The sequence below is a fragment of the Ochotona princeps genome, chromosome 15, assembly GCF_030435755.1.
Source record: "Ochotona princeps isolate mOchPri1 chromosome 15, mOchPri1.hap1, whole genome shotgun sequence".
Lineage (NCBI taxonomy): Eukaryota > Metazoa > Chordata > Mammalia > Lagomorpha > Ochotonidae > Ochotona > Ochotona princeps.
The window spans coordinates 13,469,004-13,483,771 of NC_080846.1; the positions used below are offsets into that span (position 1 = coordinate 13,469,004).

General features: G+C 40.3%; 1 protein-coding gene across 5 annotated transcripts in view; it reads left to right on the forward strand.

Moving 5' to 3' along the window:
• The window catches only part of C15H12orf42 (chromosome 15 C12orf42 homolog), a 114,137-nt gene that overhangs the window by 13,722 nt on the left and 85,647 nt on the right, over positions 1-14,768 (forward strand). For 2 of the 5 annotated variants that reach the window (XM_058673463.1, XM_058673464.1), the window contains exon 3: positions 3,701-3,765. The exons of the other annotated variants lie outside the window; for them this stretch is intronic. In XM_058673463.1, coding sequence (XP_058529446.1) covers positions 3,735-3,765 — 31 coding nt within the window. In that variant the 5' untranslated portion in view covers positions 3,701-3,734. The remainder of the gene's footprint in view (positions 1-3,700; positions 3,766-14,768) is intronic. 5 annotated transcript variants of the gene reach the window in all.

Below are 14,768 nucleotides of genomic sequence, written 5' to 3' on the forward strand. Positions count from 1 at the left end.
ATGCTATTCTTTCCACTGGCTAGAAGAGTTCCTAGAGGTTGATTAACTACCTAGGTCTCTGACTCATTGTGTCAAAGGCTCATCATTGTATGCCTACATAAAATGTCAGATCTGCAGAAACTAAACTCATGTGAAGCTACTGAGCTTTGGGAATTTATTTATCATGACAGTAAGCATAAAATAATACCCTTCTTGAACCACCAGCTTCTACAGTGAAGCCATTTTGCACTGAACTTTTCAGGAAGTTGATGACTGTCCGTGAGACCTGGGAGGAGGCTCAGCGTGCAGGGCAGTGTGAAGGTAGAAGGGGAAGGCTTCCTGCAGCAGAGGTGTGGGGAAATGCAGGGGCACACAGGTCCTTTGCAGTGGGGAGAGCTCAGTTACAAGTGTTCTCTAGGCCAAGTGGAGCTAATGTTATTCGAAACACTGTAGCACAGAGTTTATAAATATCTTGATAGTTTGCAGGATGGCTTTATTTATCTTAACACTCTTTGTTGAAATGTCCAAGTTTTAATATAAGATTGTGTTTACAATTACAGAGAATGTGAAGTCTAATAGGGAAGCTGTGACATCCAAGAATATTTATGTTTTAGTTGTGTAATGAGATCATGTTTCCTAAGAGCTGCCCTCAGCGCTTGAGTAGGTATGGCTGGCATAACGAGACAGGTCTTTTCTCAGGGACACGGGACTCCCCTGAAGACTGACTTTGTCTTGAAGAATCTCCTTCATTTCTTCATGGTTAATCTAGAAAGCCTCTGCCCAAACTTCCTTCTTTTCTTTCCTCTCTTCTTTTAGGATCAGCTTTCTCCTTCAAGTGGTTCCCTAATAAATTTCTTGTACATTTAACCCATCTTGAGGGTTCTGCTTCTCAGAGGATTCTGTAGGTCCCATCTTTTATTCTATTTCCTCTGTAAGTATAAAAAGTGATTTAATTCTCTTAAAGTATGAGGGATCTTGTGGTCATCTGGCTTACTTCCTTAACCAGGAGAGATTTCATTATAGTCTATGAATACTAGGTGAGATGTGGTCCATCCAAAAAAGAAGCTGAAGAGTCCATTTGCGAGAGTCACCAGGAAAAAGAACTTACTTTGAAATATAGGAACTTCTGATAGTGTTGGAAGAACAAAAATAAATTACCATTTTCTAAGACCTTGCTGATCTCATTTGATCATTACGTAAAATTCATTCCAGGTAGGCAGGTTTACCCCAAAGAAAGGAAGGAAAGGTTAGAGAGCTAAGTGAGAATAAGTGATGTAGCCCCACATCCCAATCTGGTAAGGGGTAGAGTCAGTATTTGGTCTGGCCTATTCCAAATCTATCTTCCCTTTCTTTACTCAACATACTTTATTTTTTCAGAGAGCAACTTAGCAGTGAATTCTTGGAAGCATATTGATAGCAGAAAGGTATCTACCCAGCAGTTTTAGACTTTGTGGAGAAAGTTCTCCTTCAACATTTTGTTGGCTTTGTCCTTGCCCTGCGATATCTTCTTTATGTGAAATGTCTGCTAATTAAAAAGTACAGATTCTATACAGACACAGAGTCTTTTCAGTATACACTATGTTTCCAAGTGGTGATTATGCATGAATGTGCTTGGAGAATTAGATTTCTGTGGTCTTGACTTTAATTGCCCTGTCTAGATATGTGATTAAGCTTTTGTTCTTTGTTTCAAGATGACCAGTCAATGGAGTTGTGCAGTTTTAATTTCGTCTGAAGTGCAGTTGGAGATCAGGCGACAGAGCCCGATGCCTTTCCCCACCCCCGCCTTTCTCTTTCTCAGTCACTATGAGTATGATCTCAACATTTTCAGGTTTTATTAAAGGACAAGTAAGATGAAACAGCATTAAGTTGTGGTTAAGTTTCTGAGTGCAAAGAGATGTTTAGTAAAAAAAAATGAAGTGTATACAAAGTGGGGTACAAAGATTGAATTTTATATGTACCATTACCCCCAGAAGGTGGAGCATATAAAAGTGACGCTTGTGGAAAGTGGAGTGAAACATAACTTAATATAAAATTGTAGGTCCACATCTTTGAACACTTGTTTCCATGGCAACTCATTCAAATGCTTGCGAGATCAAACTATTTAGGCAACTTAACTAGATGTCTTCTTGACAATATGGGAACTAAGTATGTTTAAAAGCAGACACAATTAGATCCCCATTCGACTGACCTGGATGTCACACTGCTGTGACAACTGGAGGAATAGTGCAAAAGAGATAGTAGCATTAGTCAGGAGGGCAGGACCCAGTCCCTGTCTTCAGGAATGCTCAGCTTGGTGGGGTCTACAGCAACCTTCCAAACAGCCAAGATGGCACTGCTGCTTCTCTGCCCTCAAGCCACAGAGGAAGAGGGGCAGGCTAGCAATCTTCAGGTCACAAACCTGAAAAAGAGAGAAGAAACTTTCCCAATAGAAGTCTTCTACTGCCTGCTTTTACTAATGGTATTTAAAGTTGTTTTCATTTTGGGGAAATGATGTAGAATACAGTTTGAGTTTCATGTGCAGTTGGAAATATATATATATATATATATATATATATATATATATATATATATATGGGGTATACATGTATATATATATATATATATATATATATATATATATATGGGGTATACATGTATATATACATATATCCCATGGTAGAGTGGTACCTGAGTGAGATGTGGAAGCTTTCCAGACAGGACAATCGATTCTGGGAAGCTTTCTGGAGCCTGGGGGAATCGGATGAATCCTAGGCTGCTGTTAATCCCTGCTACTTCCATGGCAAAGATAAAGTTGCTTCACTTAATTTGCTACATGGAGATTCTATCTCAGAAAACTCACACAAGTGACAGAGGAACTGGTAGATGGAGAACCAACAAAATACAGAATTACTTCAAATATTTGTGGAAGACAGAATTAAAACCTAACTTTATTTTGATAAAATACACTTGAAATGCATACATATGCCTATATCAGGTATTCAAAAAGTTCACAGAAAGTGTGTATCATGAATGAACTTTTTTGCATAAAACGTCATCTTTTGATTCTATTTTTCCACAAACTTTTGAATTTACCCTTACATATAGACACAGGATTCCTTTTTGTTTCTTTAATTATCTTACGTTTATTTATTAGCATGCTTTTATTTGAATAGCAGACAGGAAGAGAGAAAGAAACGAAGAGGAAGAAAGAGAGACTAGAAAGAAAGAAAGAGATAAAACAAAAGCTATTTTCCATCTATGGGTTCATTCCCTAAATGCCTGCAAAAGATGGGGCTCTGGAGCAGGACAAATCCAGTACCCTGGCCCCCAAACTGGAACTCCAAGTGGCAGGAACTGCAGTAACTTGGCCCATCATCCTCTGCCTCCCAGGATGCCCGTTGCCTGGCAGGTGGATTGGGAGTGGAGCTGGGGTGCTGGCATTCTGGAGCAATGGGTTAGGCAGCTGCCTGACATGGCAGCACTCCATAGTGGAGTGCCTGTAGGGGTCCTGGATGTTCCACTTTCAATCCAACTCTCTGCTATTGCACCTGGGAGAGCAGCGCAGGATTGTACAGATGTTCGGGTGCCTGCCATCTATGTGGGAGACTCAAGTCTAGTTCTTGCCTCCTGGCTTTCACGTGGATCAGCCCAGGCAATTTGCAATCATTTGGGAAAAGGACAAGCCGAGGGGGATTCTTTCACTCTGTCTCTCTCTCATTCTCTCTGTCACTGTGTCTATCAGAAAAGGAAAACCATGTGGAGCTGAGAACGTGGAGATGAACTCTTACCCTGTGCTTCTGATTCTTAGTAAGTGAAGCTTATCTTAGATAAAAGGAATTTTTTTTTTATGAGTGAATGTTGTTGGTAGAGAAGAATTGGCTATTTCAGATGTCTCCAGTTTATCTCACAAACAATCTGAGCTTGACAGGAAGAAAAGTAACATAAAAGGTTGCATATTTCTTCTTCTGGTCTCTAAGAAGAACAAAAGGACAGGTGGATTCATTGGTCATTTTAATTTTTAAGATAAAATTAATAAATCCATGACAGTAGAGGAGGAAGCTCACGCCCTGCCGGGGCTCGTGGAAGAGTGTTAAGACTTCTCCAGCAGTGCTGAGAGTAGCAGAGAGCAAATGATAGGCCAAGTTTGTAGCTTGAAAGCAGAATGATGTACATGAAAACTTACTTGGGATAAAAGAACGAAAGACTCCTTAGAGATATAAGAAGATAAAGCATTTTCAATTAAATGAAGTACATGTTGAACTTCCTGAAGCTTGGAGAGTAGAATTAGATTTTCCTGCTTAGATTAGCCTTCTTTGAAAACTATTTCACTCCAGAACTAGAATGCAAGAGTCATTGTTAAATAAGCTTGGTATAAGTTAAGATTTAATCCAGCCCACAAACATTGGTAGCCATGGGAAGGAAAACTGCAACATGTGTCCAGGTCATCACCTTGAGATAGAAGATTCCATGGCTTTTACCCAGCTTCTCTACTTGGCCACTCCGCTATATTACCTGAAGGATACAAAGATGAGAGTCCTTCTAATTGCACAGAAAAAGAAAGATTTTCATTTTACTAGGTGTTCTGCCGCTGCTGCTGGCAGTTATATTCTGCTGTATTCAAATGCTGTTTTGGCTGCCTCAACTGTGTACTCTTAATTTTCCGGCTAGCCCATGAGGTACCACTGACTGAGTGTCCCCATTCAGGGAAGAGAAGCTGAGGTTGCGACATAAGCTAAATGTCAGTTATCTAGCAAGTGATAATTCTGGAATATGTACTTACAAGATAAATGCTATTTTCTAAAAATTTAAAATATTTTTAAAATTTGAACTGACAATTTAAGTGAGCCTATTATTGGTACAGAATGACAAGACTTGTTTATTTTTATTGGAAAGGCAGATATACAAAAAGAAAGAGATAACAGAAAGAAAGATTTTCTATCTGCTGGTCCACTCCCCAAGTGGCAGCAATTGCCAGAGCTGAGTTGATCCGAAGCCAGGAGCCAGGAGCCTCCTCTAGATCTCCCACATGGGTGCAGGGACCCAAGGCTCTGGGCCGTCCCCTACTGCCTCTCCAGGCCAAAAGCTGGGAGCTGGAAGGGAAGCAAAGCAGCTGGGACACAAACCAGTGCACACATGGGATTCCAGTGCAGGCAAAGTGAAGCTTTAGCCAATAGGCTATCGTGCTGGGCCCCAGAATGACAATTAAATGCATGCTCATAAAATGGCATGATAAAACAGGATTGCTAACATGTCTGACATTTTTGACATGTGTATGTTTGTATGTATTAACAATCCTTGCTTTGAAGTCTTTGGGTTTCAGGGTGGTTCATTAGTAGCAGTAGTTAACTGATTCAAACATTGGTGTATGTAAATAGGGCGCTAGCATAGAAAAACCTGTGATATTAGTTTTGGAATTGGGTAACAAGCAGAGGTTGGAAAAATGGCAAGTCAGCTGGTGATAAAGCCTGAGGAAATATGGAAACAGCATTGCTGTGCACGCTGGATAATGTTGACATATGTCATAGAATAATGCGGAAAAACTAAGGCTAAAAGTGAAACTTGGGGGCATAGATAAATTCCAAGCTGTGGCTGTAAGACTGCTTAAGACCTTTTGAAAGATGAAGGTGAGGCCTAATTAATCCTTTCATCCAGACAAAAGGTTTCTGGGGATCACAAAGGTGTTGTCCACCAACATTCTGGCACTTACAGAATGGATGGTCCTGAGAGAGGCATGCTAAAAACAATTGTGGCTATACTTTTGGCCAAGATATTGGAGTGGAATCAGGTTTATAAAAAGGTCATGGCACTCCTGAATAAGTCATTGAGGAAAACTTCCATCAACCTGTGATGAAACAGGCTGAGACCGGCCAAGTTTTCAAATGTCCTCTGTCCTCTTTCACCACACCTCCCCCCCCCGCCCATCCTAACTGGACAGGAAATGAATGGAGGAAATTACTCAGCTGGGAGACAATCTCTTTTTCAAAAGAAACTCAGTGTAAACAATGCAAGAGGTATCATATCTCATAGGGCAGAGCCAGGATCTATGGCAGAGCAGTGGGCAAAGAGCCCCAAAGAACAGCAGACTATAATAAGTAAAACGGCGTGGCGTAATGGCCTACTGGCTAAAGTCCTCGCTTTGAACATGCTGGGATCCCATACCGGCGCTGGTTCTAATGCCGGCGGCCCCGCTTCCCATCCAGCTCCCTGTTTGTGGCCTGGGAATGCAGTCGAGGATGGGCAAAGCCTTGGGACCCTGCACCTGCATGGGAGATGCAGAGGAGACCCCTGGCTCCTGGCTTAAGATTGGCTAGGCTCTGGCTGTTGTGACCGCTTGGGGAGTGAACTAGCAGATAGAAGATCTTTCTCTCCATCTCTCCTTCTCTCTACAAATCTGACTTTCCAATAAAAATAAATAAATATATAACAAAATATAGAATTTCAGAAGAGAAAAGTTTCATTCATGAACAGTTATACAAAACCACCTGGCACAAATCTAGTGAATGGAATCTGGCATGTCAAATGTATTTCAGGAATGGTAGGATAGACCAATGTAAGATCATCAATTAATTTGTCACATTGATATATTGTTAAAAATGTAAATCAGGTATTTCTTCTAAATATCAAATAAACATACATAATTAATTTCAGTTTGTATGTCAGTACCAAATAAAAAATTTAGTAATGTATCTCAAAAGCATAACAAAATCTGAAGAAGGGAGAACTTTTATGGGGAAGTTATAAAACTATATTTAAACAAAACCTAAAATTCAGAAAAAAAATTGTATTTAAAATTTATTATTGAAATAGGGTCATTTTGTTCATTAATTTTGGAGTCAATGCATTTTTTGCTTGAAAATAAATTCTTAAAAAATTCAGAATTAGAAGAGAATTCTAAAGTTTAGGCCAAATAATGAAAGGCCAGAAATGACCAAGATATTCTTGAAAAAAAATAGTGAGTTGGAGAGAATTGCCTAATTAGATGTTAAGAATAATTATAAATCTATAGGAATTCAAGCATGATTATAGGGAACTATCCAGATGAAATGGAAGAAAGAACCATGGATATGGAGACTTAACTGCTTATAGGCTGTTGTTGCTCATCCCCATGTACCAGAGAGCTGGCATTACATTAAATGATTTAGAAATGTGGCTGGTTTGTAATAAACACCTTGAAATTAGCTTTTATGTTTATTACTAATTCCTCAATCTTTGATGATGAGACTATGTCTTATATATAAATAGAGCCAGAGAAACTGATGATCCGATAGGAAATAAAGGAAGTTTACTCTTATATCAATCCATATACAGAGATCCATTCAAGATCAATAAGATACATTAAGATTCAAAAAAAAATTTTAAAGTATTTATGTACAAACTAGAGTAACTGGGATGTACACGCACACACACACACAGCAGTGCCTTCCATCCACTGGCTCACTGCTCAGCTAGATGTGATGTCTCAGCTAGCTGAGTCCAGATCCTGGGCCCTGTCCACTATTTTCCTAGATGCGTTAGCAGGGATTTACACAGAAGATCCAGAAAGATCTAATCTTAAAGCTCTGAGACATATAGTGCATTAGGAATTAGTTCCATTCAGTGAGACACTATCAGAAAAAATTAAAAATTCAGAATTAGAAGAGAATTATCAGAGAATGAAAAAATAATGCTCTGAGTGGGAAAAAATGTTTGGAACATGGAGGAAGAACCTTCATTCATGGAAAATAGCAGAAAACTAGGCATGGATTTCAACATTTCTTACACTAAAATAAAATTATCTTTTAATTCCATTTTCCATAACATTTTGGAATCCCTCCTTACATAATTCAGCAGGAATGAATAGCCAGGATACATAAATATGGTTTATTATTATTTTTTAAAAGCCAATACAACATTGAGAAATGGCCAAAGATTTTAACAGGTGTTTTACAGAATATTCTAGGCTAGTGGCCATGTAAGAAGATGCCTCATTCTCGTGAGTACATCAAGGAAATGAAAATTAAATTGAAAATGAGATACTAGTATGTAGACAAAATGTTTAATTTAGCTATTGATGAGAATGTGGAGCAATTAGAACCAGGATAAATGTGTATAGTTAGTTTGAAAACTAATTTGGTACTATACAGTGTATGTAAATACGTGTGCACTTTATGACTTTCTTTTCAACTCCCAAATATATACCATAGATGAGAAACTTTACACATGCATACAAGGAGATCATGTTTAAAAATTCATGCAGAAGCATTATTCCTCACTGCAAGGATGAACAGCAAAACCTCTGAAATCGAGAGGAGCAGAGGCAGACACCACAAGAGTAGCACTGAACAAATCTTAAAATATTCACAGCAGAATACTGTATCTCAACAAAATGAATTAATCACAGCAATGCACAACAGCATCAGAAGAATCACAGCAATACAATATTAAATGAAATTTTACGAAGTGCAGAAAAACAAAACACCAGCACATGATACAAAGTGTGAAATGATGTAGGGCCACATCACATTGTCAGGGATACAGACACAAGGACACTTCAAGAAGTTCTAGGAAAGATGAAATTAAAAAAAGTTGATGTTGGAGCAAAAATTTCTGAGATCCACACATAATTTTTCTGTATGTGCTTTTTTATGAGCTTCTGCAAGGCTCCTTGCATGTTCAATAATCCGTTCTACTTTGTTTTTAAATAAAAGGAGTTACTTTATTACTCTGTTTATTGGGGAGTAACACACACACACACACACACGGAGAGAGAGGGCATAGCACTGTGAGGTACATCCCCAAAGAATTTCTCAAATGCAGGGACTGGGAAAGAAGGAGTGCTTCATGTGTAATTATTTGTAGTGGAATGCTTACTACTGTTTGCGAGGCAGAAGGATAGACACAGAAGGAGGGCGAGCTCCTATCTTCTGGTTCGCTCCTTAGACACCTGTTGTGGTCCCATCGCAGAGGGAGGGGAGCAGCTGAAGCTGGGAGTCAGGAACTCATCCAGGCGTTGGAGCATTGGGGCCATTGTCTGCTGCTTTTCCAGGTGCTTTGGTTGGGAACTGGGTTGGAGGTAGAGCCCTCAGGACTCGAATGGGTGCTCTGATATGGGTTGCTCACTTTCCAAGCAATAGCTGCACGTGCTACCCCACAGTCAGCTCCTGCAGTCTCATGGATGAGTGCATCCTCACAGCATTTATTGTGTGTCTGGTGATGTGTGGACACCCCACACAGGTTGGACAGTCCCCAGCTCCATTGAATCCTGCCCTCAAAGGCTTCACCCCTGCACGGTGGTTCATGCGGATGTGCTTTTTTTAAGTAAACTCACCATGTGCCCCATTGCTTCTTTTGCAAGTGGACTAACTAGTCAAATGGATAAAAATTTCACCTAAAAAAAAATACTAACGGACAAGCCGCTGGCATTGTGCCTCACTTGCTTTGAAACCTCTTTTCAGGCAATACGGCTGAATGAATTTTTACATTAAGCAACAAAGAAATGTTGTGATGGGTTATTTATAAATTTCAGGAAAATTACTCAGGAATATAATCCCCAGCTTGTTTTAAAGGGGAATGGCAAGAGTTTTGACTTCATTCAGGATGTGCAATTGTCATAATTTTTCTTTTTTTGGAATTCATTAGATTTTAACGAGATGCATACTTGCTCTGCTCAACCCGGGGTGGGGGGAAGTATTTTAAAAATCTGTCAAGTCTGTCATCATTACTCTTAAGAATGTGCCTAATTTAAGGCCCCCAAATTCTGAGCTGTGTGGCGGCGCACTGCGCATTGTCATTTGGGAGTGCACAAACAGTAGAGTACCACGTCCTAGAAGTTTGCTGGCTTGCATTCATACAGGACGGCTTCATCTGAAAATTCTGTATTCAACTCTACTAAAGAGTTGGGGGTGGGGTGGGGGAGAAAACCCACTTATCTTAAAGATTCATGATTCAAGCGGCCGATAGAATCTGCAGTTTCCATAGAGCTGGGACCTAGATTTCCCTTTAATGTAATTAAGCCTCAAGATTTATGAATACAACAGGCCAGAACTTGATCCGTGTTCATTTTCAATTACTGCAGTGAAAGGGCTCTATCCAGATGTCTCTATTTACAGCATTCAGGCAGGCCGGACCAGGGGCCGAGGGGGGAGGGCCCACAAATTGTCACACTTGTTAATTCTTCACAGACCATACTCGGTTGAGGTCCTGCCTTTGACCCTGTGACAAAAGGCTGGGGGCCCCGGGGCAAGGGCATCCATGATCCCAGGGACAACACGGTGACCCATGGGGGTCACTCCCTCTGCTTTGTAGGTATTTGTGTAATAATGGGGTCCATTCCTTATTTTTATTTCTGTTACAGTTTTGGGGGCATGGAAGGGGGAAAAAAAACCTGGCTGTGCCATGGATGTGAAAGACAAACATATATAATGAGAGCATCAAGTGTCCCCTGGCAACAGTAACCACGATAAAATGCTACAGGGGAAATACACTGCACGCAGTGACCCACATAATCGTGCCTATTTTGGGGGCATTGTTTTATTTTTCTTTTGAAGGGTGTTATGTTCCTCCCTCGACTAACCCCCCTTCCTCCCCCAGGTTTGTAATTTAGTTTTGTTGGGATTATTGGAACACAAGTGTCTTTTCTCTTGCTACAGTTACAGTCTTCTTATTTTGGGGACAGGTTTTCAACCAGATACCCACCTGCTTGGCCCTCCCAAAATATTCGATTTTATTGCCTTTATTTTTGGCTTTAAAAAATTTCTGGGCTTTCCATGGCCATTCTACAGGTTTCTTAGACATGTGCTGAGTGTTTTCTTACACTAATGTGGACATTTGCATTGAGGTATCATTTTAAAAGGAAAACCCCAGACAAAAGCCTTAGAAATAAGAGCCCAGTGGGAGACTCAGAACCGCTAATGAAATGTACGGCATCCAGTAAAAAGCCCCAAAGCCTACCCCACACTTTCACTCTGCTATGGCGTGTGTCTAGTCCATCATTTTATTTTCTCAACTCACAGCCCAGCGTCGTTACCTTGTGAAAAAGAATGAATTGGGATATTGCTTTTGTTGAACAATAATTGGCTGTTATATTAACGTGTGGCTCAGTAAAATGGAATTGTTGGCCAATTCTCTTCCATTTCAGAAGGTTGTTTCTCACAAGTACTGCAAAATCTCCTTGATTAGCCCCTTTAAATCAATTTTGAGTTTTTCCTTTTTGAGTCATGACCTTTACGGGCCTCAAATTCATTTTGGTGAATTTAAAGAGATTTGAATAGAACAAGAGATTGTTCAAAATGGAGCGCAGTTTGAGTGTTATCCCATTGTTGCCTTGTACAACTACACCTCTCCTTTATTTAAGAAATGATTTAGTAATTCAATACTGAGTCCAATCAAGTTCAAATACTTCTTTATACATAAATTTGATCCTTCGGTGCCAGTGAATATATTTTAGATACATGTGACTCAATTTCTTAGGCCATTTCTTTCTTCTTTTCTTTCTCTTTTAAGATGAATGTCGCAGGAGAAAAGGGTCGAAGTATTTTGCTATTAGTCATCCCTCTGGAAAACTCATATCAGGACAGTTTTAGTGATTCTTATCTGTTGTAGAAACACTTGTCTAGACTTCAGGTCTTCAGCTTTCAGATTTTAGAATGGTTTTCTTTGGGACAGTTGTTTTGGGACAATGTTGAAACAATATTATTGTATTAGAGGATTAGATTATCATCCCAGGATTTCTAACAAAATATTTCTTTTTATTACTTTTAGTTAATATATCATGTTATAAGTACTCTTCAGAAAGACTTATTTACTTGAGAGAGTAACAGAGAGAGAGAGAGACTGAGAGAGAGAGAGAAACAGAGAGAGAGAGAGAGATCTTCCATTCTCAGGCTCTCTCCAGGTGCCCATAAAGGCCAGGCTGAGGTCAGGAGCCAGGCGTTTCATCTCAGTCTGCCATGTAGCAGGCACCCAAACACGTGGGACATCATTGGTTGCTTTGTCTAGGTTATGAGCAGAGAGCCAGATCAGAAGTGCAGCAGCTGGGACACAACAGGTGCCCCTATGGGATGCTGGTGTGTCAGGTGGTAGCTTTTACTTGTTAAGTCACAACACTAGTCTCCATTTTGTTTTCTAAAGTATTCTTTAGTTTACATTTATTGGATCTTTCTGTCTTTGTGCTTTTTTGACCACTGTCACTTGCTGCATCCTCTTTTCCTCATTCCCCATTAGTTCCTGTAGTCTTTCCTCTCCCTTGTGCCTCCATTGCAGAAGACGTAGATGTGATTCAGACAAGCTCCTTGGGCATCAGGACATCTTTCCCAATGACCCAATCTTATCACACTGGAACACTGTGGTTATTTAAGGGTATCTTTTATAGCTACGTAATTTGTATAATGAAGTACAAGATTTTGCAACTTTTTTGGAAATGTATCACAAAAACTTCTGATCCACTCAACTTTCTTGCAAGCACAAGCTTAAGGATTATTGCTTTAGAATGCTCTTGTTAGAAAGGGGGTGCTGATGTGAGCTGGTGATTGATGAGTAATAAAGGGATACACAAGGTGCAAGATTGAGGCTCATCCTGACACATTATACAGCTTCATAGATACTGACATCTGTGTCCTAAACTTCACATCTTGGGAGGAAAGAGGTGTCTGAGGTGTACCACGTGCTGTGGCTGTTTCTGTTTGTGCTAAGGTTCAGTTAGGGGGATACAACAAGCCTAGCTGAGATGATAGGAGCAAGCCCTTTCCAATGTTAAATATAAAGCTGCAGCAATAAGAACATCTCTGCAATATAATGCCACTTGGAAAAACATGTTTATGGTGATAGCTACTATGTAAAATGTGTGCATATGAAAGATGATGTAAGTATGATCTCATGAAATATACATATACATATACATATTATACATATTATATAATGTATACCATCAATTGTATGTTAGTTTTATGGCAGAAAACCCTGAGTCTAATCCCCCTGATCCGGTTCCGTTGGAGGACAGTAATAACAAGGTTTCAGCCCCAGAAGGCCAGAGGTATGGCAAAGTGCTGACCAGGGTGACCTGCATAGAAATGAGCAAATGATGGTCCTAATCTAACAGTCTTTAAAAGATCCAAAGATCAAGTAGGGGAAATCAAGTTTAGTTTAAAAAAATTAGACACAGGCCAGAAGGAATGGCATGTATGCTGGGCAGAACTGAAGATGTGGAAATTCATCCTGGAGGACTCTGGACAGGGGCCATGCAGAGAGTCGGGGTCTTGGGGGTTTTATAGGTCTCAACAGCGTGGTTGTGGTGGCTGGCTTAGATGACAGGAGTAGCCTTGGGGAGGTCAAAGTCTTATTTTCTCCAAGACCCTTCTGCTTGGTCTTGATTCTGTTCCTTAGTCCTGTTCTTTCCATGCCACCTTCACATTGGAGCCTAGGCGATTTCTCTGAAATACCCTTTCTGCTTAAAAATGTACACATTAGGAGTTGGCACTGTGTTGCTGCCAGTTAAGCTGTCGCCTGCCATGCTGGCTTCTCATATGGGCACTGGTTCAGTTCTGGCTACTCTACGCAGGATCCAGCTCCTGGATAGAGTGCTTACGAAAGCAGCAGAAATGGCCCACATGTTTGGCCTCCTGGAGTTGGCCTGGCCCAGGCCCATTTGTTGCTGCCATTTTTTGAGTGAACCAGCAATTGGGAGATCTTTGTCTCCCTCTCCTTCTGCAATGCTACCTTTCAAATAAATAAATGTTTCTACAAGATTTTTACACATATCTTTAAACTTTCTTCCCATTGCCTCCATGATACTTTCCAAATGTCTTTCCAGGTGTTTGAGGTGCTTTGCCATCTGAACCTATGGAAGCTCCCTTCTTCCCTCTGCTGGACTCTCACTGCCCTCACTGTGATTGTCTGAATGTGCATAGTTCCCCAGCCTGACCTTGTGTTCCACTCCCATTTCAATCAGGGCTAAGTTTGGATGGCACTTTCTTTAAAATTTTTGTTTATGTTTTACATATTTTACTTGGAAGGCAGAGAGACAGAGGCAGAGAGAGATCTGCCATCTACTGTTCACCTCCCAAATGCCTATAACTGTGAGGATGGAGCCAACCCAAAGCAAGGAATCTGGAACTCAATCTCGATTTCCCAAATGGTAAGGACCCAAGAACTTGAGCCATGGCCTGCTGCCTCCCAGGGTATGCACAAGCAGGAAGCCGGATTGGAAGTATTGTCAGAACTCAGACCATGTATTTCCATGTCAGATACAAGAGTCCCATATTACATCCTAATTACTCAGCAGAGTCTTCTTTAGGAAGTCTTACATTCTTAAGGCTTGAATGGGCATCACTTTTCTAGTATGGCTGTTCATAATTCACCTGCTTCATTCTGTTTCCATGATGGGCTCAGACTGCTGGAAGCACACATAAAAACTCCATACTTTTGTCAGTAGTAAATACAGTACTAGCAGACTGTCTAATATGGCTGTCAGAAATGTTGCATATAGAGAATGACTTTATTGAAAATAGTTTATAGAAGATTTTCTGCCCCTCTGCTTAGTTATGGGTTAGAAATTGTTAGTATTTATTGCAGTGAAACTCACTGGTCTGAGCCAGTCTTTCTTCCATACCAAAGTAGCTGCTGGTGAACTACTGCCTATTGGAGATCAAATTATCTCAACATTAGATGCTGGGTAAGAGGAGGCTATGTTGTTTGATCTGAGTGATGCCTGCTGGTGTCTAGTTTTCATGAACCTTGGTTTTGATGCTAGGAAACTCATGTTTAGCAAATGATGTTTGCCTACAACCTGACTTTTTTCAAACCTGACATTTACTATATTGAGCAAAAAGGATTTT